The sequence below is a fragment of the Mirounga angustirostris genome, unplaced genomic scaffold, assembly GCF_029215605.1.
Source record: "Mirounga angustirostris isolate CCGP_5_RB_7025 unplaced genomic scaffold, mMirAng1.0.hap1 SCAF_7, whole genome shotgun sequence".
NCBI classification, from domain to species: domain Eukaryota; kingdom Metazoa; phylum Chordata; class Mammalia; order Carnivora; family Phocidae; genus Mirounga; species Mirounga angustirostris.
This window is the reverse complement of record NW_026991715.1, coordinates 121554564-121579213: the sequence shown is the minus strand read 5'-3', so window position 1 is coordinate 121579213 and position 24650 is coordinate 121554564. Positions and strand designations below refer to the sequence as shown.

Below are 24650 nucleotides of genomic sequence, written 5' to 3'. Positions count from 1 at the left end.
TCAGGGTCCTGGGATCCAGCCCAGCATAGTCATCACATCAGGTTCCCTGCTCAGCAAGGAATATGCTTCTCCCTCTGCATCCCCCCCACTCCCGTTCATGTGCTCTCTCTCTCTCTCTCTCTCAAATAAATAAAATCTTAAAAAAAAATCTCTGACCAGATGTTCAAGATGTTACCATATTCAGGAATATCAAACTGAGTGTGTCCAAACTGAACCCATTCTTTTCCTACCTCCCACTGCTCCTCCCGTCTCTTCCTACAGTCTAGGCTTCATTAGGAAATCTGAGGAAGGACCTCTGCTTTAACAGTCATATCCATTTCATCATCTAGCTAGGTTGAGTCCATCTGGGTCTCTCAAATCTGTCCTTCTGTCCTGTGTGTCCTGATATTTCTGGCCTACGTCAGTCACCGCAGGAGTCTTCTAACTGGACTGTCTCATACCTTCTCCCCCTACTCTGCATAAAAGTTACAGTGTTCTTTTTAAAATGCAAATCTAATCAATCTAAAATCATTGAAGGGCTCCCAACTACCTTCCAGATGAAACCCAATTTCTTAACAAGGCATTCACATTCATTCATTCATTCATTTTTGAGAGAGCAAGTGTGTGTGTGCGCATGCACACGCGAGTAGGGGTGGGGGGACGGACAGAGAGGGAAGAGTATCTCAAAGCAGGCTCCACACTCAGGGGGGAGCCCTACCGGGGGCCCCATCTCACAGCCCTGATGAGATCATGACCTGAACCGAAATCAAGAGTTGGAGGTTCAACAGACAGAGCCACCCAGGCGCCCCCACATTCCTTTACGATTTAGCCCTTCACTGTCTTTTCAACTGTAGTCTTTAGAGTCTGGTCCTGCCCTCACTCTAAACTGTTCCACTGGCAGGTCCTTGGGTAGGCTGCTTATTTTATAATTCCACCATGACTCTGCCTATTTTCTTTCCTTTGCCTAGAAGGACCTCTTTGGTCTTATTCTCATTTGTACACCCCTACTTGCCTTTCAAGACTCATCACTCATCTATCAACTTTCTCATCAAGAGAAGTGCAGTACATTTATTTATTCAACAAGCATTCACTGTGTATGGGCAAACACCATGCAAAGTCCTGGATAAACAGTAATGAGTGAGACAGGCAGAGTTCAGAGGTTATTTCAATAAAGTGGTCAGTATTGAGTTAGGGCATGTACTAGGATTCAGAGAAGCACCCAGAAGACTTGTGGAGAGATAGGGAAGATCTGCCTGAGAAGGAAACATATAGCTGAGACATAAAAAAAATGAGTAGGTATTAGCCAGACGAAAATGGTGGGAAGAGTATTCCAGGGAGAGAAACAGGATGTGCAAAGTCCCAGAAGAACATGGGGGGTGCGGAAGACAACACAATTCACAGCATTTCAATGCAGCTGAAGTGGGGAGAATGTAAAGGTGGAAAGAGAAACTGAGACTGGAGGAGAAAAGGTAGAGTCTGTGAAATGCCTTGCAAAACACAAGAAGTTTATATCTGGAATGCTTGGGTGGTGTAGTCAGTTAAGCATCCGACTCTTAGTTTCGGCTCAGGTTGAGATCTCGGTCGTGAGATCGAGCCCTGCATCAGGCTCTGCATTCAGTGTAGAGTCTGCTTAAGTTTCTTTCTCCCTCTCCCTCTGCCCCTCCCTCCCCACCAGCTCTCTCTCTCTAAAAATAAATAAATAAATCTTAAAAACAAAAAGAAAGAAAGAAAGGTTTGTATTCGATACTGTTAGAAGCTTTCCTGACACTCTCCCCAGGCTGATAGGCAGCCTCTCTCTATGTTCCTAACTCACCATCCAGCATGTATCACTATCATGGTCTTTATCACATGTATTACTCTAACTGTGGGTCCTGCTGGAGGCTGGGTGTCTAGCCCTCCTGAATGTGCTCCCTTGGGGCAGAGACTGTTCTCTTTTCTGTAACACACTATTGGGAATACTCTAATTCAGACAAAATGCTCACAAAATGCTTATTAAATGAATAAATGTATAAAACAATAATGTGAATAGGAAGAAAGGATATATAAGTTTTTAAAAATGGCAGTAAAGTTAAATAATATGTTCTACCATAAGGAAATGTAGGCGTAAGATGACAGGTGCCAAAAGGAATGGCGCATCACTCGAAAGATGAAGCCATGAGTGCTAAAATGACGAACATGAAAACTGCATTAGGCTTAAGGGATGGATAGGATTTGGGGAGGCAGAGTCACGTGGAAGATATTGCAGGTAAGAGCACTGACCTGGTAACAGCAAGGACAGAGCGTGCACGGACCGGGGAAGGGGAGAGGGCTTACTTAGAAGAGGAAGATCAAGGGGGAAATGCTGCTGGAATTATCCTTCTAAGGTCTACCACTTTCTTAAAGAAAACAGGATCGAGGACTGCTTTGTCTTTATTTTCAAAGTAATGGATTCTTTTCAATAAGCCCTGCCACCACAGTTTTGGAGGGGTTCAAGAAGTGGTAAGATTCAGGGAATAAATGGTGAAATAAAATATTCTGCCCTTTTATCTAACTTCTACTCTTTACAAGTCATCTTAATGGAATTCCACATAAACGGTCCTAGGGGAAAGCACCATTTACAACAGAATGCTGTTTAAAATGTGGCTTTGTAAGGTATTATGAACCTCCCCTCACAGGGCTGCTTTAGGGTGCTTCTTACCACACTCAGTGAGGGGCAGCAAACCAGGTTAACGGCAGGATGCCATCCCTACAGCTCTCAGCAAAAGGAAGAGCATCCAACAAACCAACCCTGATACAGGTAATTTTGTTTTTTGCTTTCACCAAGATATTGAATCAAAATGACACCCTCCTAGCTCACTTCTGAGACTTATGTCATTCCAACATTCTAGGTTCAAATCTGGGTCAGAAAAATGACTATAGACAACTGTCATTGAGGCTGCTCTCAGATCTGAGCAGTTTCCAGTTGTACCATTAGCCAAGATTTCCCATCTAAGAAAAAATCTAGGGAAGCATGAAAATGGCTGGTGTGTTCTGAAGTCCACTTTACAAAAAGAGAGCTGAAAGCATGCAAGAACCATAGAATAAATTTCTTGGCTATGGAACTATGGGACTTTTACTGCAATCTGAACCCAAATGATTAAAACCCAATTTTGGCTGACTTTCCCAAAATGAAACCCAACAATTTACACTTGTGATTTGGGAAAGCAAAGAAGAAAGGCAGGAATACTCTTAACTTTATATATATCATCTATCTTAGACATCTTAATAGTCCAAGTAAAAGGATGAATAAAACTTTTCTTTGATTATACACACTGTCAAAGTTACCAGGGAGAGCAGTTCAAGTGTGTATATGCGTATTTCCAGAGAGTTGCACGTTAAGAATTCTACATTTAGAAACATTAAACTGATGAATTTTCCTATTCAGTCTACCCACAGACTAAATTAATCCTATGACTACCAACACAACACCGTTTTAGAGGGTAACAAAAAAAATTCTAAAAATGCTTATAAATAAAAAAAAAGGGGTGACAGGCATTAGAGGGAATAAAAACAGGCACCGTACCTTTTCAGTAATGATGCGGTTGACACACTGCTTTCCAGTCAGTGGCAATGTACATTTCTCCATGATTTTATGTACATTTCCCTGTTTTAAAGAAGGAACATCAAAAAGAGTAGTTAGGGACCAATTCTTATTTAGAAGTAGAATAATGACAGGACAAACAGGAAGCATCAGAGAAATTGTCTCTTAGGTACAGGCTGTTTTAAAATGTTTGCACAGTCACACTTTTGCTTTCTTTCTGGAGACAGCTTCTGTCCCTAAAATAATTTAGGGAGAATACCAAATGAATAGCCAAAGTCATAAATTATTTAGGTGGGAAACACCTTGCCACAAATTGGACTTCTCAAGTCTCAGTCCTCATATCCTGTAATGAGAAATTTCACTTCTAGTGTCCTGCTTATTTTTCTCTTTCAGGGAACGGTCTCCTTGACAAACATGAGCTATTATTCACCAAGGACAGGAAGCACACATAACATACAAATGTCTAATACCCTCTTTTAAATTAATTTTGTTTGTTAGAGAAGTAAAACATACGTGAATACAGCAGTGCCTAGCCTCCCCTCCTTACTTTTAGACCTGTTCTCAACAGGAATCCATTTTATTTTACTTTTCTTAGCATTTTCTATCTCTACACATTTTTCCTGTTACCTCTTCGTTTTTAAATATTGTGTTTATCATGCTATTTATTTCTTGATTAATCCATTTTTTACTCTATCTACTAACTTCTTATTATGGCACATGAAGACTTAACTGTCTTACAAAACCCCATCCTCCTTCATCATCTGCAGTTCTTCAGTAGAGATGTGTCCTAATTCGTAGTTAACTCCGTGGTTAGAATGTACATTGTTCTGCCTAAATGACCATGTAAAACTGTTCACTGCAGGGCCAGGCAGTGTAGTACACCACGATTATATTCATATTCTCATACAGCTATTTGCGCTTTTCCTAGAGTTTGTCTGAGCCTCAGTTTGCTCATCAGTAAAATGTGTGAGCTGGCCGAAATTCGTATTTTTTTCAAAGTTTCTTTTAGCTACTGTACCCTTTCTTCAAACATAAAATAAAAAGGGATTAAGAGTAGAAAGCAGGTGGGGGAGTTAAGCAAAGTCAGTAAAGAGGAGTGGGAGGTACTGGCTTCCAGTTACAGAATGAATAAGTTATGGCAATAAAAGACACAGCATAAGAAATATAAGGAATATAGTCAATGATACTGTACTAGTCATGTATCAATGTTTCAGGACAGATGGCAGCTACACCTCTGGGGAGTATAGCATAATGTACAAACTTGTTGAATCATTATGCTATACACCTGAAACTAACGTAACACTGTGTCAACTATGCTCAAAAAAAAAAAAAAAAAAAGAGGGGAAAGCAGGTTTTCCCCCCTTCGCCCCCATCCTCCAACCCCCATCCCTACATCCCAGGTGTTGAGGTGGCCTCTGGGACACGTATGGAACACAGCTGAAACATTAGCTCTGATTATGACTATGATTAAGCTTCTTTCTAAGTATCAAGCACCAGGAGCCTAAATTAATATTTCCCTCATGGCTGAAGGCTATCCCATCATATTCTAAATCTTCTATTAAAAAATGGCAAAATGCTTCTACTGCTTCTTTTTGGATCTAAAAACACCACACATGATGTCATGTGCATTATCCAAGTATTTTCTGAATAAATGAATGGGGAGGAAAATGGAAGGTCTACTGGGAATCCCAGATGGATTTCAAGAAGACAAACTCTATTACTTTAATCAAAATGAGTGTGAAATACATATAAAATGGATAGACATTACACCTTTAATAACAAGTTATATGCTTCTGGATCTTACTGTATAAGAACATTTATAACTGTAGAAATAAAACCTCATTTTCACTTCATTTCTAATGCTCTATTTTCCTTTCCAGTTTCAAAGAAAGTTTGCACGTGTCAGAGAAGCTTAATTAAAGAGCTGAAATTAATAATGAATATTCAAGCTTGTAGGTTGTCAGGTCTCCTTACATGTAATATAACTCAAATAAGGCATGTCACAATGAATTCCGGGACTGCCTGGGAACAAAGTGAACAATCTGTGGGCCTCTGAAGAACATTTTTTGCAGGGAGCTCCTACTTTGTTCTCATTATTTGAGCAAGATCTGCGTCTGGTGTGAAAGAAACTACTTGGATTTTAATGAACAACCAACTCCGTTTTAGGAGAAATCAGGAATTTCAACAGACAGAACTGTGAGCTCCCAGAAGAGACTTTTTCTAGACTATTTGCTATATAAACAGTATAACGTATGGTTAAGAGTGTGGGCTGGGGCGCCTGGGTGGCTCAGTTGGTTAAGCGACTGCCTTCGGCTCAGGTCATGATCCTGGAGTCCCGGGATCGAGTCCCACATCAGGCTCCCTGCTCGGCGGGGAGTCTGCTTCTCCCTCTAACCCTACCCCCTCTTGCGTTCTCTCTCTCACTCTCTCTCAAATAAATAAAATCTTTAAAAAAAAAAAAAAAAGAGTGTGGGCTGGAGCCAAAGACCGGGGGGTAAAGTCTGGCTCTGCTCCACTGGCTGTGCAGAGTGTGTGGGCCTGTGCCCCGCCCCCATCAGCCTTACCCCATGGGGTTCCTGCAAAATGAGATGCAAGTGTCCGGCACTCAACAAGTGCTCTATAAATGTTAGTTACTATTGTTTATACAAAACATATTTAACATTTCTACCATCTACCAGGGAATTCTTTAGGAGCTCTATATGAAGTTAGACATGTAATTGTGCAGAAAATGGTCTAACCACAATTCCTGAGACTGCAGAACTAATGAAACCACATATGGCTGGCCTAGGAAACTGCCACCAATGCCTTCTTGCAGTGAGAACAATGTCACTAGAGGACTCCATTCACATTTAGCTTTAAGACACAACACATCTGCCTTCGGCTCAGGTCATGATCCCAGAGTCCTGGGATCAAGCCCCGCATCGGGCTCCATGCTCAGCAGGAAGCCTGCTTCTCCCTCTCCCACTCCCCCTGCTTGTCTTCCCTCTCTCGCTGTGTATCTGTCAAATAAATAAATAAAATCTTAAAAATAAAATTAAAAAAAATAATAATAAATCCTAAAAAAGAGATGGCAGGGTAGTGTGGTGGCAAAGAACACTGTGTTAAGAGTCCAAAGACCCATTTATTTTTCTCTTGCATCTGCCTTTGAACGGTCATTTGATCCCTTCAATTCCCTGTGCTGTGGGTCCCCCTACAATGGCCTTGTCTACCTTACTTGATCACTGTAGAAATCACACAAAATGCAGTAGTAGGAGGGGTGGAATCTACACACAAATATTTAGGGTCAGTGGGGTGTGGTTCATCCTGATCATTTTGCTTCTTTCTGTCTGTCTTTCTGTCTTTCCCCATGAAGAAATGCCACAAGTCAGAGGAACAGATACAAACGTGTAGCATTAAACATGCTCTGACCAGGCTCAGGGGCTCCTGATTTCACTATGCCCTTACATTTGCTAACTTCATCATAACCTTGATGAAGAGCTAAATCTCTGTCTTCCACCTGCTTCTCCAGTTTTTCTTTTCCCCCCTTGGTCTCTTAAAGGTTTCATGTAAGACCTGGGAAGTCACGTTTTCTTTTTAAATGATTTAGGGACTCAGTACTTCCTATTACTTGCTTCATGGTGATCTCTCTTTAATTCTTTAGATACTTGTGTGAAATCCTGCATCTAAATTCTTCAGTAACAAACAACTCTGGTTAAATGATAATAAATCCCCCTTGTTATCATGATGGTAAGCTTCATGTTATCACAATGGACTTAATCCCCAACAACAAGCTCTCTTTTTCACAACACGATGATTTTTGCATTTGATATCAGCATTTTATTCACCTGAGGCAACGGAGCGTGCATGTAATAAGGTTTTGCTTTAAATAAAATGCCATTTTATGCCCATCTTTTCTGTTAAGTGCTTTTTAAATGTGGCTGCAACATATTTCTTCTTTCAGGAAACTTCTTTGGGAAAGCCCTAATGATCAAGTACAGAGAAGGCAAACTCTGCTCCTTAAGGGACCAAGTCTTAAAGCCTTTGTTCATGCTACCTGAACCACACACCACCACAGACTCCATCACCCCACATTCAAATGGAAACACCCTCCCTATTCTTTAGGACTGGCTGTCTGAATACTGTAATTCAGACTGAAGGAACTCCAACAGAGCTAGAGCTGTAAAATACCACATGACTGAGTATCTAAGGGCCACCGGAGGCTGCTTTCTAGTCCCAAGATGTGTACTTGTACATTCCCAACATCTCTGAACTCACTAGGAGAAGCACAGCTAGCAGAAGTATGTGATGGGGCTTACAAGACTTTGGGGAGATAAATAAAGGTATAATCAAAGGGAGAAGCAAAGACATCTCAAGACAGCAGTATGAAACATACACATTTGTAAGTCAAGAGAGAAGCTGAGTGAATTATGGTTATTCTACCTCTTCTGCCCACTCCGTCCTACAGCTTCAAGGCTTGCATTAACACACTGAAAAGAGGGGCTACATAAGCTGAATTTTACAAGAGAATATCCAGTACTTAATCTGGTGGCACAATGAAACCTAGGACGGATCTCTCTTTGGGTTTTTGCCAAAACATCATAAAAGGAGCTTGAATGCCACTGTCCCTTGTCTTTCCTTCTCCCCACTGGTCTCAATGCTTACACCAAGTGAAAAAGCGTCTATATACATACACACAAAAACATACCTCACAGGGAATGTCGTATTACAAAACACACTGACTGTCAAATCACTATGAAGATTGAAAAGAAACAGAAAAGAAACATGGGATTGGCTAACTAAAGAAAATCAGGATATGCAGGGTAAAAGGACAAGATGATAATTACTCACACTGAGTTTATACTCATGGGGTATTTTTGGCCTTTACACAGTACCTATTTGGTAGGGATTCCAATAATCCACAAAGGACTTGAGCAGAAAGACTCAGCTAGCTCTGAAGTAGAGACAGTTGCTATTACAAAATGGTTTTTATATGTGGGTGTAATAACAGTTTGTGGTTACGGGCACATTCTCAATGGGAAGGCTAACCAAATGAGATAGTACATACAGCAAGGCATTTCCCTGAAAACAGTCTTCAGGGTTTTGAGATCTTAGAATAGAAGGCCATTTTTCTTACATATAACACAAAAATCTTTATCATGGCCTTTTATTTTCTCTCTAAAGATTGCATCCTATGATCTCTAGACTAAGGATGGTACAGCCCAGGCGTGAACAGGAGTGATTTTCTCTTTCCATTCATGAATTGTTGTGGTACATCAGAAAGCTTCTCTGTGAGTTAGTTTTCCTTTTAAGAACCGTGGATATTCAAAGCCTCAGAATTTAGAGTTACTAGCTTAATTAAATTTCTATAAGACATTTTAAAGCTTTATTGGTTGTTGGACTGTGTTCTGCTTTCTTTCTTTTCCATTATAAAATTTTTTTGGCAGGCATTTCCATCATTGATGAAGAAATAAAAAGGCAAAACCATGTAAGGATTTCTATTTTTTAAAGGTAAATATTTTTTTCCCTAAACAGATCCTAGCCACGAAATAGTCTCATCAACAACTTATAAAATATTGACAAGCTTCTATGAATGAAAACAATTAAACCAGCTGAAACCATGTTAATTATAAATTATTCCAACAAAGAAATACTTTATTTACCTTGGAATACTTATCAATGCTGCTGAAAATTATTCCAAGAGTGTTTCCCAGGAAAGAATTTTTTAAAAAAACCTTTCACATTTGTTGGACTTTGGTAACACATTTGGTCCAAAATAAATACGACTAATAAACCTCATTTACTTTATATAATTCCTCTCCATAGAAAGTAAAGACAATGTAAAACTGCATTCAAGATTTCTATAGGACACCTTTGCTATCAGATATAGATTAGACGTAATCAAAAATTTATTCATAAAGACTTATTCCCAATATCTTAAAAATATAATTATGATTCTTTTCATCCTTTCAGAATACAGAACTCCTACTGTAATAAAAATAAAATCTAAACCTGTTTTAGAAAGAGATCTTTGAGAAACAAACAGGGTTTTAGAGGGGTTGATGGGTATTAAGGAGGGCACGTACTGCATGGAGCACTGAGTGTTATACGAAAACAATGGATCGTGGATCACCACATCAAAAACCAATGATGTATTGTATTGTGACTAACATAACATAATAAAATTTAAAAAAAAGAAAGAGATCTTTCATTTATGTTCTCTAAAATAGGTACCCAAGCTTTGCTTGCTTCCAATAAATGACAACTATGACCGAATTTCTCTGCTTTTATGCTCTGAAAGTTATACCCTCAGGAAATATTTCCAGTACACAATACTGAGAACAAAGCACTTTCTTTTATATTGTTAGTGGTAATGGTACCTGCCAGACAAAAAAGGTTATTAGAAAAAAATGGGGGCCCAAAGGCAGGATACATGGATTCTCAGCTTGCTTTTGCTCCTAATTTTGTACTTGACTTTTACCGGAATAATTAACCTCTATGGCACTGGGTTTGTTTTCCTTTGCAAAGGAAGCAACAAGACCTACCTCACAAGAGTATTGTAATGATGAGATATGGAGGCAGTCGTGAAACTGCTTCAAAAAAGTTAAAAGTGCTCTACATGTTCAAAGTCTCTTTATTATTTGAAGAATTAATGAATTCAACAGGTATTTATTGAGTCCTAATGGGCATCAGACAGGATTCGCTTCAGCTCTTACAATGGACAGAGCCCCTGCCCTCACAGAACTTATATTCTAGTGAAGGCGATGACGGTCCATCAGAAGAGGGGGTACTTCTGTTTTATAGAATAGCTGGGGGAAAGCTTCTCTGACACTTTGAACAGAGACCTGAGTGAACTGAGGGAGCAAGACAAGAAGGTATCTAAGGAAGAGCCTAGAGAAGAACAGGTATTTTTGCAGGTACCTGTCTCACCAAAGCAAGGAGAGTCTTAGGGGAAACTCAAAAAGGGAAAGTGATCATTCTGAAACATGAAGCTTCCAGAAAAGGGCAGGTTTGGGTGAAACACTGGTACAGAGTTAGCTCTGATGAAGTTGCAGCCTGGTATGATATAATGAACACAAGCTTGACCAAACTGAGTGAAGCTCCTAGCTCTATCACATACCTAGACAAGTTTCTTAACCTGCCCACATCGCAGTCTTACTTAAGAGGGTCACTGAGAAGCTAACGAGATTCAGTATGTACAATGCCAAGCACAAGGCCTTGTACCTCATAAAGACTCAAACTGTTACTACTTTCCTTCGTTTTCTTGCCATTTTTAGAGGGCAGAAGAAGGACATGTTAAGAGATGAAAAGAAGCCTAAGAAAAAAGGTAGCTAGACACCAAAAAACTGCCTAGGAAGAAGAAAACAGTAAAAATATCTTGCTTCTGCAAAAAGCTTTAGTTAGGGATTTCTAATCAAAAGTTTGAAGAACCATTTCTTTTCCTGTTTCAGAAATTCTGACTGAGACAAAAGAAAAGACTTTAAAAAAAAAAGAGAGAGAGAGAAGGAAAGAATTTGCTAAATACAGGCCTAATGTTTTGAAAACGAATGCACAAAAATAATCTAAAATGAGTTGGGCTTCAATGCCTATGCATCAACATTAAAGTAACAACAAAAAGGAAGTCAGAAAGAGTTTTCTCCAAATTAGACATTATGTTCCAGAAAATATTTGGATTTGATTTGCATGCTTGGCATCCTTTTGCCTTTGAAATGAAGTATCCTGGATGCTTTTGCAAGGCATCTCTCAAAAGTCACCTGCGTTGGTTTCATTTCTATTGTTTCATATTTATGCTCTACTGCTTACTTTCCACTGTTTACAAAACAATTTATGATATTTTCATATTTATTACAGTTTTCACAACAAAACCATTTCATGGCACATATCGCTCTGTAACAGAACTCCCTCATGGGAAGCAAGACAGATGCAAATCCTCCAGCTCCATACTCTCCCAGGATGCTGCATCTCTAAATAAAAACAGGGCAAGGGATGCCTGGGTGGCTCAGTCAGTTAGGCTTCCGACTTGATTTTGGCTTGGGTCGTGATCTCAAGGTCCTGAGATCAAGCCCCGCGTCAGGCTCCATGCTGGGCGTGGAGCCTGCATGAGACTCTCTCTACCCCTCTGCTCCTCCTGGCAGCGCGTGCTTTCTCTCTGTCTCTCAAAAAACAAAAAAACAAAACAAAACCAAAAATCCAGGACAAATGAACTAACATTTCATTCAAATTAGCAGGTCTCAAGGTGAGAACAGGTAGACCTTGTGTTAAAACTAAGAATTATAAAAAATAGAGGGCAATGAACAAACAGCATAGACAATGAAGAGAGTACCACCCAGTAGCAAATTTTTTTTTTTAATTATTTATTTATTTATTTGAGAGAGAGAGAATGAGAGAGCAAGCACGAGAGGGAAGAGGGTCAGAGGGAGAAGCAGACTCCCTGCTCAGCAGGGAGCCTGATGCGGGACTCAATCCCGGGACTCCAGGATCATGACCTGAGCCGAAGGCAGTCGCTTAACCAACTGAGCCACCCAGGCGCCCCACCCAGTAGCAATTTTGCAAATCATCAGAAACCCATGGATTCAGGTCAGGAAGGCAATTAGCTCAGCTGGTTCAAAAACACTGAGTTGGGAACAAGGAACAAAGTTATACTGATAGCTCTGTAGTTAGAAGACTGGACTTTGGAATCACAGACGCCCAGTTCTAATCTCAGTTCCACTAGTTATATGACCTCACGCAAGGAACGTAACCTCTCTGAAGCTGTTTTAGAAACCACAAAAAATACCTGTATCAGGTTCATGGGCTTATACATGCAAATACACACAGCGTGCTTAATATACTGTCAATAACAGTAAGCTCAATAAATGGTAGCTGTCATTTTTGTAGGATGATGATGATACCATCATCACCACCATCATCATCACCACCACACCGCCACCAAATGTAAGCTCCACGATTTTTGCGTAGTTTGTCATTCCAAATAATAGAAGTACTTAACACATAATCAGCATTCCAAATAAAAGTATCTTACTTTTCAGAATAAGGACACTTGCTATCACCAAGTCCACCATTTTCTCACCCTTCCCAAAATGGCACTTCACAGTCTTAGTAAGAGGCCATATTGTCCACTTGAAAATAACTGTTGTTGAAAGGCCATATTCTGTTGTGTTTTTCATTTTGCATGCAGAGAGTAGCCACTCTAATCATCTTTAAACCTGAATTGCAACATCTACCCTGACATCTTTTCACTGAGTTTGAAGACATTATAGTTTTTACTTTTATTGTGTATGCAAATAATTAAAGAATACCCCACTGTTTCTTTCGCTCAAAGTTAAAGAACCACTTAGCTGAATGAGTATAAATAACTACTTTTATTTGCAACCTTTCTCTCTAAAATATAAATGCTATCAATTTGGACGAGCCTGAGAAAACAATAAAAACCATGACTGATGTACAGGATTTCGGCATACTGGGAATTTCCAAACGTAGCACACGTTACCTTTGCAGAATGCTCCATTGTGACCACCACTTTGGTCTTCGCACTGGACACTAGATCCATAGCCCCTCCCATTCCTTTCACCATCTTCCCCTGCAAAACAGAAATGGAAAAGAAGATGTAATTCTTTTTCACTTCTTTTAGTATGTGGCAGAACAAAAGTAACTGGCAAGAATAAGTCACTGGAATAATGAGTGAGACCTTTATTGCTTATTATCAGAACCTTTACAATATTAATATTCTGTTTCTCTATTATTCTATGATTGAAGGGTAAGTTCAGGACAAATACTATGATGTCACTTTTATTACACGTGGCTAACATTATTTTGTTGATGATATATGAGCAATAAGACACAATCAGTGGATAAGAAAAATCTTAAGAACCATTTCAGAATTCTGGCACTTTATTGTTACAATAATAGGAGATTGAAATCCACATGCCCCTGACATCCACTTCCCTCTATTTAAACACATAATTGGCACCACTGAGTCTTCAATTACAAACACTTTCTAAAGCATTCTCTTGGATTTCCTGCAGATTAAAATACCATTAGGTAGTAGGCTAAGGCACTAATGGTGTTTCCCTCGAAATGATTAATATGAAAAGGTGGGTCTGTCTTTCTAAAACTTGGCATTTATATTGCTCTTAGAAAAATAAGCCAAACAAAACAAAAAGTATAGCACTGTTAAGCAAAAACAGAAAACAGAAGCAGAAGCAGAGTTCTGGGCCTTTCACCATCACCATTCTATTTTTGTTCACCTGTCCATCTCCTCATTCATTAAACATTTACCAGCCACATTCTATGGGCCACACACTCTGAATAATTCCTACTGTCTGTTCTGTCTCCTGGTTACAGAGTTTTGAAAAAAGCAGGTGTTTCTAGAGATGATGAAATAATTTCTTACTCAAGTATACTGAAGAGAAAATATCTTCTAACATTGAAACCTCCTTAAAATTTTATTTATTTTTTAATCCAAGTCCTCTTGCTGATTTGACAGTAAACTCTCAGCTCCTTCTCCATAATTTCATAGCTACAAGTAGACTAGCCAATGCACTCACACCTGGCTTTCAAACATAGAGGTCTCAAGTCCTCTGATTTCAGAAACATTTTAGAGGCCAATGCCAACACTGGATGTCTTCGTGGACCATCTCCACTAAATGAAATGGGCAGCAGCTGGAAGTGGCTGAAGGGGAACAGCGGGAGGGGAGCAGGGAGCAGGACAGAAATGGAAGGTACAAAGTAAGTCTGTCTTCAGACATGTACATTTGATAAAGCAGAGTATCTATGTAATTTTATACTTCTATGAGCCATGCCTTCATCCTTAGCTGCAATTTTAATAAGCTAGGTATATTATTTTCATATTTCTGTAGAGAAATATATTTTCTCTACCTTTATGGGATGAAATATGAGTTAATTCAGAGATGGAAGCAATCAATGTCTATCATAAACTCCAATACTGAGGAAGTATGAGATTTTAGAGCATCAAAGGACATTAAAGCAAGTCCATTATAAAACGAATTAACCTGCTGCAGTAAAAACATCCATCCAGTCTCAGCTTTCACAGAACAGTGTCCTTGGGAAGACTCTAAGGGTATAAGTGCTAGCAGAATGAAGCAGCCAAAGAAAAGCAGAAACCAAAGTAGCATTTTAAAAACTCCCTGAATTAAAAAAAAAAAAATCCTTGAATTAGAATATATCAGAGGCAAATTTTTTCACCTGTGGCACAACAATGATAGGTAAAAGCTTATGCCAGTCTCTAATAAGAAGCTTGTCCAGTTCAGGCGAATCTGATTTATACATTTTAAATCATTGTCAGTTATTTAAGAAATATTTATAGAACACGTACTGGGTACAAAACACTGTGCTGGCAGGAACATAAAGAGCTTCAGAACATGATAGAAGAACCGTCTTTTTGTTTCTGCTGAAAAGAACATTCTTGCCCATATACATAAGCTTAGGTGCAGAACACTTGAGATCTATTCCATTAACCCGCTGAAGGACATTGGGAAATTCTCTGAATTATCTCTGAATCCATTATCTATAAACCAAGAGTAAGAATAGCTGCCCTCTCATAAAGCTGTTATGAGAAGTGCATGAGATAATGTATAGAAAATTATGGAATAAATAAAATTTATAAATTCATTGACATATATCATCATCCAGTCTATTTGGTTTACTGCATGTCTAGTATGATGAGCCTGTCACTATACTGGGTGCTAGAGTTAGAGATGATCACAACAGGACTCCTTTCCTCATAAACTTCATCATCTGGGGGAGGAAAAGCATCCATGAGTAATCAAGGAGATTTGGACCAAACTTCCTCCCTCTAAAGACAGACAGACAGACAGACAGACTGACTGACTGATTTATTTATTTATTTAGTTAGTTAGTTTTTTGAGAGAGAGAGTGAGAGAAGGGGCAGAGGGAAAGGGAGAATCAGATACCCCGCTGAGTGGGGAGCCTGACGCAGGGCTCGATCTCAAGACCCCGAGACCATGACCTGGGCCAAAAATCAAGAGTCCGATGCCTAATCAACTGAGCCACCCAGGCGCGCAAAACTTCCTCCCTCTAAAAGAAGCATTGCCACACTCCCTCTTCCCCAAGAGCCTTAGTGCTAAGTGCCTTTTCCCCCCGCATCCTTGCTAGTTAGTCTATAATTGTAACACAGTGAATTTCAACCTGTTTTTTCATCTTATAAGTGCTTGGATGAGTGAGGAGTGAGTGGATTAAACTAACTCATGCATGTTCACGTCCTAGCAGAGCAGGGAGGATGCCAGTGCTGCCTGTCCCTGGGGAAACGGGTGGGAAGAGGCGGCTCCCGGGGATCTCACGGAGGAGGTGCTTCACAATGGCAGTGTGCCAGATGGCCAAGAGAAAGAACACAGCATCGCCTAGGAGAAAGCATTTCTAGCAGGTTAACAGTAACACCTTCAAATATTTGGTTTTCCTGTTTTTTAAAGTAAGTTCATTGTATTGGAGAAAGAAAATAACCTATCTCCTTCCATTTCAGTTCCCAGATGATTTCTGAAACAGAATCAATTACTAAAGGAAAACAGTTCATTCTATCTATTCCGGCAGAAAGAAACAGTGTTAGATGAGACTTACTCTCCAATGCAGGTGGGAAATTCATCACTGCCCTTCAACCTACCTTAGCAGCCACTCTTTTGGGGCTCAACGACTTGTATTTCCCAGTTATGGACTGTAGTTATGGGTGGCCATGTGCCTGAGCTCTAGACAATGGAGAGAGGGAGGCGATACCTGTGATTTCCAGGCCCCTTATGCTCTTTTGCCTTCTGCAATGTGGACACTGACATCCAAGGTGACCTTGGAGGATGACTGAGCTTCCTCCAGGGTTCTTCAGGGTCTTTAAATGACTGTGTGCAGCAGAACCCACTTACTCAGAAACACACTGCACTGTTCGATATGAGTGAAAAGTAAAAAGTATGGGTGCTAAGCCACTGAAATTGGGGAGTCCTACTTGTTACAGCAGCTAGTGTGACTAATACAATGATGTGGTGCCCAAATAAGTTCTATGGAAGGGATAGAATTGGGTGTAGAATTAGAACTGTTAGAGCTGCACAAGAGAGGAGGGAACAGGCCTACGTTATACCTACTGCTCCTTAAGGGAGGGGACTATGCCAGATATGGAAATTTACCGCTCTACCCACATGTCCAACACAATGCTTGCCATTTTACAGAGACGTGAAACAGACCTCACAGCCATCTCTAACTCCCTCCCCAAAATCCAACATCCTATTCGACATACAAAACAAGAAGCTGATAAAACAGAGAGGTTACGAAGCTAAAAATATACCTTTACATAAATCACAAGAGGGAAAGTGATTCTCGGAGAAAAATAGGCCTGTGATGAAGAAGAGATTCTGGGCATGATTGAAACACTGGGCCAGGGTGACACAAAGTGTGGCTTTCTTTAAAATCTCATCAGCAAACATACATTTCTTGAATGGTGCAACTTCAGCTCTGAAATGTATTCTGGCTAGCATAATGGAGAGATGATTGCTGGATACTCATTTCACGGCCAACTCATCTTTTTGCAGTTAAGGACTGACTCCGGTATTAAGTATACAAAGAACACAGCAATAAGATGAACTAGAAATGCTGTGTGCTCTATTATGAATCACTTAAAAATTTTTCTAAAAAGATACTGACTCAAGCATTATCCTCAATTCACAAATATTTTTTATTCAAGGTCAATTATAAACCAGGTAGCAAAATAGGAATTAAGAATAAAAGATGAATACAGTTATCTATCTTTTTTCTAGAAAGTAGATTTAAACTACTTTCTTTTAAGATTTTACTTATTTATTTGACAGAGAGACACAGTGAGAGAGGGAACACAAGGCGCCCCTGAATCAATATTTTAAAGATATTTTACTTATTACTTTAATCCTATTTCCTAATAGGAGAATCTGAAAGAAAGTAAAAGAAATTATGTTAATAACATGATAACATTAAAAAAAGAAAAAAAAAAAAACCTCAGGGTGCCTGGGTGGCTCAGTCATTAAGCATCTGCCTTCGGCCCAGGTTAGGATCCTGGGGTCCTGGGATTGAGCCCTGCGTCGGGCTCCCTGCTCCGCGGGAAGCCTGCTTCTCCCTCTCCCATTCCCCTTGTTTGTGTTCCCTCTCTCACTGTCTCTGTCAAATAAATAAATAAAATCTTTAAAAAACAAAAAACAAAAAACCTCAATGTATCAAGTACAAATATTCAACTGCACTCCCAACGACGGTAATTCAAATTCTAAACATGACCTTTGGCGATGTTTTAAAGTTTTTACAGAAAGGTAAAATGAATACATTTGAACAGTTCTGTGAAATGCTGTTTAAAATACAATATAAAACATACTGAAAATGATTCTTGCCATCACCTTTATCATTAGTATATAGGTAGTAATGGCTTATTTGCAGATTTGTTATCTATATTCTGGTCTTAAGTGAGAAACAATGTACAATATACAGAAACAATTTTTAAAGCATTTTAAATTAATGCTATATGACTTACTGGAAGAAAAAGGGAATGATAACTGTGGAGTGATTTAATAATAAATCTAGGTCTTATGGCTCAATATTAAACACCAGAACGTTAAGTACCCACCTCAATCCAAAGGTCAGCCTCTTTATTTCTATCTCACTTCCCCATTATGAAAAAATACGAAAGAAAGGGCCTCTAAACATGCTCCTAGCTAAAGAATAGGAGTGAGGGAAAATAAATATAATGTCAATATTTGTTTAAATGTAAAGGAGAGGCTAGAACTCTGTTTTAGAGAAAATAAAAGATTTATAATTTGCCTTAGTTTTGCCAAGTTATAACAAAGTTACAGTAGTAGTATTTCTCTCTTCTGCGATAATTATACTTTATTCAAAACCAAGAAAAATGTTGTTTTCCTTTCAAAGATTAATTGTTATTTCCCAGGATGGGTGGATTGATCATGTAAACCAGCTAATATAGAACCAGACCTATAACTGAAGGCTTTATTACCAGGTAAGTTAGCAAAATTGCTTGTAACAAATCTCAGTTATCAATCATAATATGGGCAAAAAAAAGAAGAAAGAAAAGCATGTCACAAAGCAACTCTTGGACAAACTCAAAACTCCTGTTCTCTCAGGGACCTTGTTTCATCAACTATCTCCTTGGCTCCTGTTTCTCCATCCTCCTCCCCTCTCTAGCTCCCTGTTGATTCCTCAATGCACTAAAGTCTGGTTTCTGCCTTGACCACGCCTTTGGAGTGAGAACTACTCTATCTGCTCTCTAACATTTAACTATCTGATTCAGTAGACATCTTGGGGTTTATTTTACTATATTCCTGCACCTTTCTATTACATTTTACACTATTTTTTACCAACTCCTTGAAATGCTCCATTCATGGGCTTCCAAGGTACAATACTGCCCTGGTCTTCTGACTTCAAAAGGCTTCCAAGCTCCTTCCTAGCATCCCTTTTCCCACCCCAACTGTGTGTGTTGGCCAACTTAAAAGCTATGTCCTTGACCTTCTGCTCTTGCCTCTACTTTTTCTCTGGGAGTGACTTCATCTGCTCTCATGATATAAACTGCCCCTATCTCTGATGACTCCTAAAGCCATATTTCCAGCTCAGATCCTTCCTCCAAGTCTCAGACTTCAATATCCAAAAGTTTCCCAGATGGCACAATCTGTAAGCTAATTCCCAAAATTGTTTCCTCTTGTTCCTGGGCAGTTAGACAGTTCCCAGCCTTCTTTGAGATTAGGGCTGGTCATGTGAATAAGTTATGGCCAACAGATAGTGAGTGAGAGTGACATATAATAATTCCAGGGTTGGACCATAAAACCTTCTAGGCACTATGTTCCATGTTCTTCCCCTTTCTGCCAAATACATGTTGAAAATGGTGGGGCCATGGATAGAAGGAATCTCAATTCCCAAATTAGTGCACAGAAGAGAGCTGCCTGCCAATCAGGGATACTCCTTTTGGTTCTGTGTGAGAAACAAAAACTTCTTTAAGTTAATTATGACATGCCTCCACTCAGTATGGTCGAAATTAAATTAAGTATCTTCACCAAGTCAAATCTCATCTACCTACTAACTCCATCTCAGTTAGTGGCCAACCATCCACATCAAGGTCCAAACCAGAAACTTCCTTAGCTCTTGCCTCTCCTCATTATCTATGTGCAATCAGCCATTCAATCACAAAGAACTCCAGTTTTTCAAGTATTTCTTAAACTTTTCTCACCCAAGATCCTTGTGATTTCTCCCAAGAGTGCTGTAACAACATCCCTACTAGTCAACCTATGCCCAGCCTTGTCTCTCTCAAACCTTTCCAACCCACAGCCGTGAAAATAATCTCTCTAAAATGAGTATCTTATGTTATTCCCCTACTTAAAACCTTTCAGTAGTTCCCCCGTGTGCCAGGGCAGAGTCTAAGCACCTCAGTTGGGAGATGAGGCCGGGGACAACCCTCATTGTTTCCTCACACCTCAGATCCCATTTCTTGTGCCCAGCATATGGCTTCACACTATGCCAAAAGCTCCCACCCTCATTCTATTAAGTGTCCTCCAGCTCACTCTTTATGTATCAAATCAGGACTACTTCTTCCAGGAAGTTTCACAGGCCTCTGCCCCACCCCATCAACAAGATTTGATTAGGGACCTCTTTTGGGTGCTCTCACAGCATCCTTGCTTATCCCTATTGCAGAATCTGCCAAATGAGTTGCATGAAGATCAGGGTTGATATTCCACTGGCAGGTAGTGGCCAGGCCATACAGGTGGTTATTACTGAAATTCTTCCTCATGAGAGGCACCCTAACCCCTCTCTGAGCGACCTCTTCCTAACTCCACCGCCATCTATCTAGCCACTGAAAATACAACTGTGGGCCTCCAAGACCCTATCCAGCTTTGACTACCCTCTCTTCTGACTGATCACACTTATTCGGATTAATCAGTGCCTGTACACTAAAGAAATCAATTAACTTCATATAGAAAAAGTGAGTTCTGTTCCTAGCTATTAACTACCCTGATTCTCTCATTTTGTAAAATTATGAATACCACTCAATATGTGTCTTCATAGTTCACTTATGAAACCTTATCTCTCCAAGTAAAGAAAAAATTGCAATGCACATAAAATTGTGAATCATTAATTCCACCTTTGTACAGGAGATTAGTAAGCATTTATTAGGTGAATAGTTAGAAGTATGAAACTTTCACATTTTCTTTTCCTAAGTTATAATCGATGGGTGACTAGGTCTCTTTTGGTTATAAATGAGGCATTTTGGATGGGTTAACTTCTTTGTACAAGATCAGATAGACTCGCACTCTGTTCTATTTTACTGGATTAATAACATGGACAGGAGAAAAACTCTGTTATTCTTAGCTCTGTTTTGAAGGTATAATTTCAGTTTTCAGAGTCAATTCATAATTTTGCAGAGATGAAAACAGACATCAAAGAACCTGGCTAAGGGACTTCACCTTGTTTTATCAGGCCTCCTACAGAAGACAACAACAGAAAGAGCTTGAGCAAGTGCTCCAGGATACATATAAGGGGGTTCATTTTTATTTAAAATGATTAAGGATTCTTATATTATATATTATTATATACTTATATACATATAAATAAGTAATATTTAATTGAATTTATTAAACACAACTAAGTACTGGAGCTTCTGGTCTTATAAATTATCCAGAAACAAAGTAAGTATAATATTTAAAATCCAAGGATAAGTTATTTTCTACATTAACAACTTCTTCCTTCCCTTGGGTCACTGAGAGAAATGTATTAGAATCACAGGAAATTGCCATAGGTGAGCATTGTGACCTACGAACAGGAATTTCATACGGTTGGTTCAAACTCATGTTCTAATGATGGGAAATCACACAGAATTTATTTTAAAGGCTTCTATTATTTTTAGGAGATCCCCAGATAATCACAACAAACATGCCAGCTAAAAATACAAATTAAAAGGTAACAATCATTTTTATTTGTCTGCATGTATAAATGATAAAATATATTAATTCCTTCAACAACTCATTCACATGGAATACAAAATCACTACTACTTCTTTTAGAACTAGAAAATAGTTGTTTTTTAGAAATTTTATTTTCTGATTCCTAAAACAGGACCCGGGGTTGGTTGGAATGGAGGAGGAGGCGTGAGAACAAGAGCCACGCGCTGAAATACGCTTGCTCCATCACCTCCTCCCTCTGTCTGCAAGCTCTAAGGCGCACAGTCACAGTTATTGTAATCATGCTGCCATTTCTGACAGCTGGACAGAATCCCCAGAGAGAGACACAGTGACTGAGGAAATATTATTAAGGAATACATGGAAATCATTACCAGCGTTTTTAATCCAGAGTAGAAGAGATTTTAAAAAATAATGTAAAAGATCATTTAAAAGTAAAAAGACAAAAAAACCACTTATGAGCAACCATGAGAGTATGCTATGTATATTAAGTGTGGGTGCCCTATTAAGCAAGTGTTAGAGGGTTAGGTGGAAGGACATAAGGCCATTTTACTCTACACTTAATAAGTACTGTTTATTCCCAAGATGTCCTCCAGAGTCAGCTGATGACCCAGTTTAATGACTGCCCCATACCTCCTGGGGATTAACAGCTATGAACATTCATGTCAAATTGGTAACCCTTTGGTCATTACTGAAGAGTCTTTTAAGTTTTTCCTCCTGTGCAAGTCCCGATCTGTAACATGTTGACCTGATGGCTCTGACATATGAAGAAAAGTCTCACCTCTGGTTTTCTCAGAAAGCATACCCTATCTTCAGACCAGTATGTGGTCTGACCCCAAAAGGGAGAAGCACACCATCGTTTTGAGAATAACCCGCCTCTGAGAACAACAGAGAAAGCTAGGGAGCCATGTCACTGTGTGTGTGTTGAGGGGATGGGGTGCCTAACATCACAGGCATCAGAGAGGGGAGAGAGATGATGCTGGGAATAAAAGTGAAAAGTGAAGTCTTTACAGATTTATTTATTTATTTTTAGAGAGAGACATAGAGGGAGAGAGAAAGCTCAGAGGGGAAGGGCACAGGGAGAGAGAAAATCTCAAGCAGGCTCCACACCCAGCGCTGAGCCTGATACGGGGCTTGATCCCACAACCTTGAAATCATGACCTGAGCTGAAATCAAGAGTTGGATGCTTAACCAACTGAGCCACCCAGGTGCCCCAAGTGAAGTGTCTTTAAAGACAAGTAACAAGAAAAAAAAAAAATTTTGTGGGGGTGGGGGGAAGATCTTGGTAATGTAGAAATTAAAATACTGAGAATAGAATATTAAAAATATTCTTTTGAAGTAAAATACAAAGAAAGATTAAAAGAGTAGAAATATAGAGAAACAAATAAACTTTAACTCATTTCTTGATATGCAAGGGTTTTAACTCCCTAAACTCCATCATAAGTTTCTGATCTTGATGTTGTGATACTTTATCTCTAACTTCCATAATACTAGAGATGGATATTACATACATGACAAAATAGTATTAAAAACCAATGTGTGAGTAAAAAAAGCTTGATTATTTCAGATATTTTATATGGAGCCTAAGTTGAGGGGTATTTTAAATCTAGTACATCCTCAGGTGAGTAGCAAGAGTTGCAGTAAGTAAGAAGAATTTTATTGCTTTTATTGTTACAACACCTGGTGGGCAGACATGACTTCACATTCACCTGGAACTCATGCATGGCAAACACTTGGAGCTGGGGTGTACTTGCTAGAAATTATTTTTATTCCCAAGAAGGCTGTGTTCAGGCCTGGTATTTTGAAGGCAACAGTCTCTTGATAATCACTCTGCCACACTGCTGTTCAGGAAAGAGTTGCTTTTTTCCTCTAACCTCAGGAAAGTTCTTTATTATTCAAAGTTGTATGACTGTGGGTTAGTACAAGCATACTTTGTTTTACTGTACTTCACACATACTGTATTTTTTACATATTGAAGGTACATGTCAACCCTGTAATGAACAAGTTTACTGGGGCCATTTTTCCAACAGCATTTGCTCAGCTCATACCTGTGTTATATTTTGGTAATTCTCATAACACTTCAAACTTTTTTGTTCTTGTTATGGTGATCTGTAATCTTTGACTTTACTGTTACAACTGTTTTGGGGTGCCATCAGTCATACCCACATAAGATAACCTTAGTTAATGTGGGTGTTCTGACTGTTCCACCAACTGGCCACTCCCTCATCTCTCTCCCTCTCTTCAGGTCTCCCTATTCCCTAAGACACAACAATACTGAAATTAAGACAATTGATAACCCCGCAATGGCCTCTTAGTGATCAAGTGAAACGAAGAGTCCCACATCTCTCACTCTAATTCAAAAGCTAGAAATGATTAAGCTTAGTGAGGAAAGTACATTGAAAGCTGAGATAGGCCCAAAGCTTAGGCCTCTTGTGCCAGTTAGCCAAGCTGTGAATGCAAAGGAAAAGTTCTTGCAGGAAATTAAAAGTGCTAGTCCAATGAACACACAAATAAATATGAAAGTAAAACAGCCTTACTGCTGATGTGGAGAAAGTCTGAGTGGTCTGGATAAAAGAGCAAACCAGCCACAACAATCCTATTAAGCTAAAGCCTAATCCAGAACAAGGCCCTATCTCTACTCAATTCTATAAAGGCTGGGAGAGGTGATGAACTTGCAGGAGAAAAGTCTGAAGCTAACAGAGGTTGGTTCATGAGGTTTAAGGAAAGAAGCCGTCTTCAAAACATCAAGTGCAAGGTGAAGCAGCCAGTGCTGATGTAGAAGGTGCATCAATCCAGATCTAGCTAAAGATAAATAATGGAGATGCTACACTAAACAGGTTTTCAAGGGACATGAAACAGCCTTCTCTTGAAAGAAGATGCCATCTAGGACTTTCATAGCTAGAGAGGAGAAGTCAATGCCTGGATTCACAGCTTCACAGGACAGGCTGACTCTCTATTAGGGGTTGACATAGCTGGTGAATTTAAGTTGAAGCCAATGCTCATTTACCATTCCAAAAATCCTAGGGCCCTTAAGAACTATGCTAAATCTACTCTGCCTGTGCTCGATAAATGGAGCACAGCCTGGCTGGTAGCCCATCTGTTTACAACATGGTTTACTAAATATTTTAAGCCTACTATTGAGACCTATAACATGCATACACACAAAAAGATTCCTTTCAAAATATTACTGCTCACTGACAATGC

The 24650-nt window shown here is 39.3% G+C and overlaps 1 protein-coding gene across 2 annotated transcripts in view; it reads right to left on the bottom strand.

Annotated features, from left to right (window-relative positions):
- Window positions 1-24650, bottom strand: part of OXCT1 (3-oxoacid CoA-transferase 1) — a 124216-nt gene that overhangs the window by 9802 nt on the left and 89764 nt on the right. For both annotated transcript variants that reach the window (XM_045904128.3, XM_045904140.3), the window contains exons 14-15: window positions 13005-13094; window positions 3521-3601 (exon numbers count right to left, since the gene is read on the bottom strand). In XM_045904128.3, the coding sequence (XP_045760084.2) occupies window positions 3521-3601; window positions 13005-13094 (171 nt within the window). The remainder of the gene's footprint in view (window positions 1-3520; window positions 3602-13004; window positions 13095-24650) is intronic.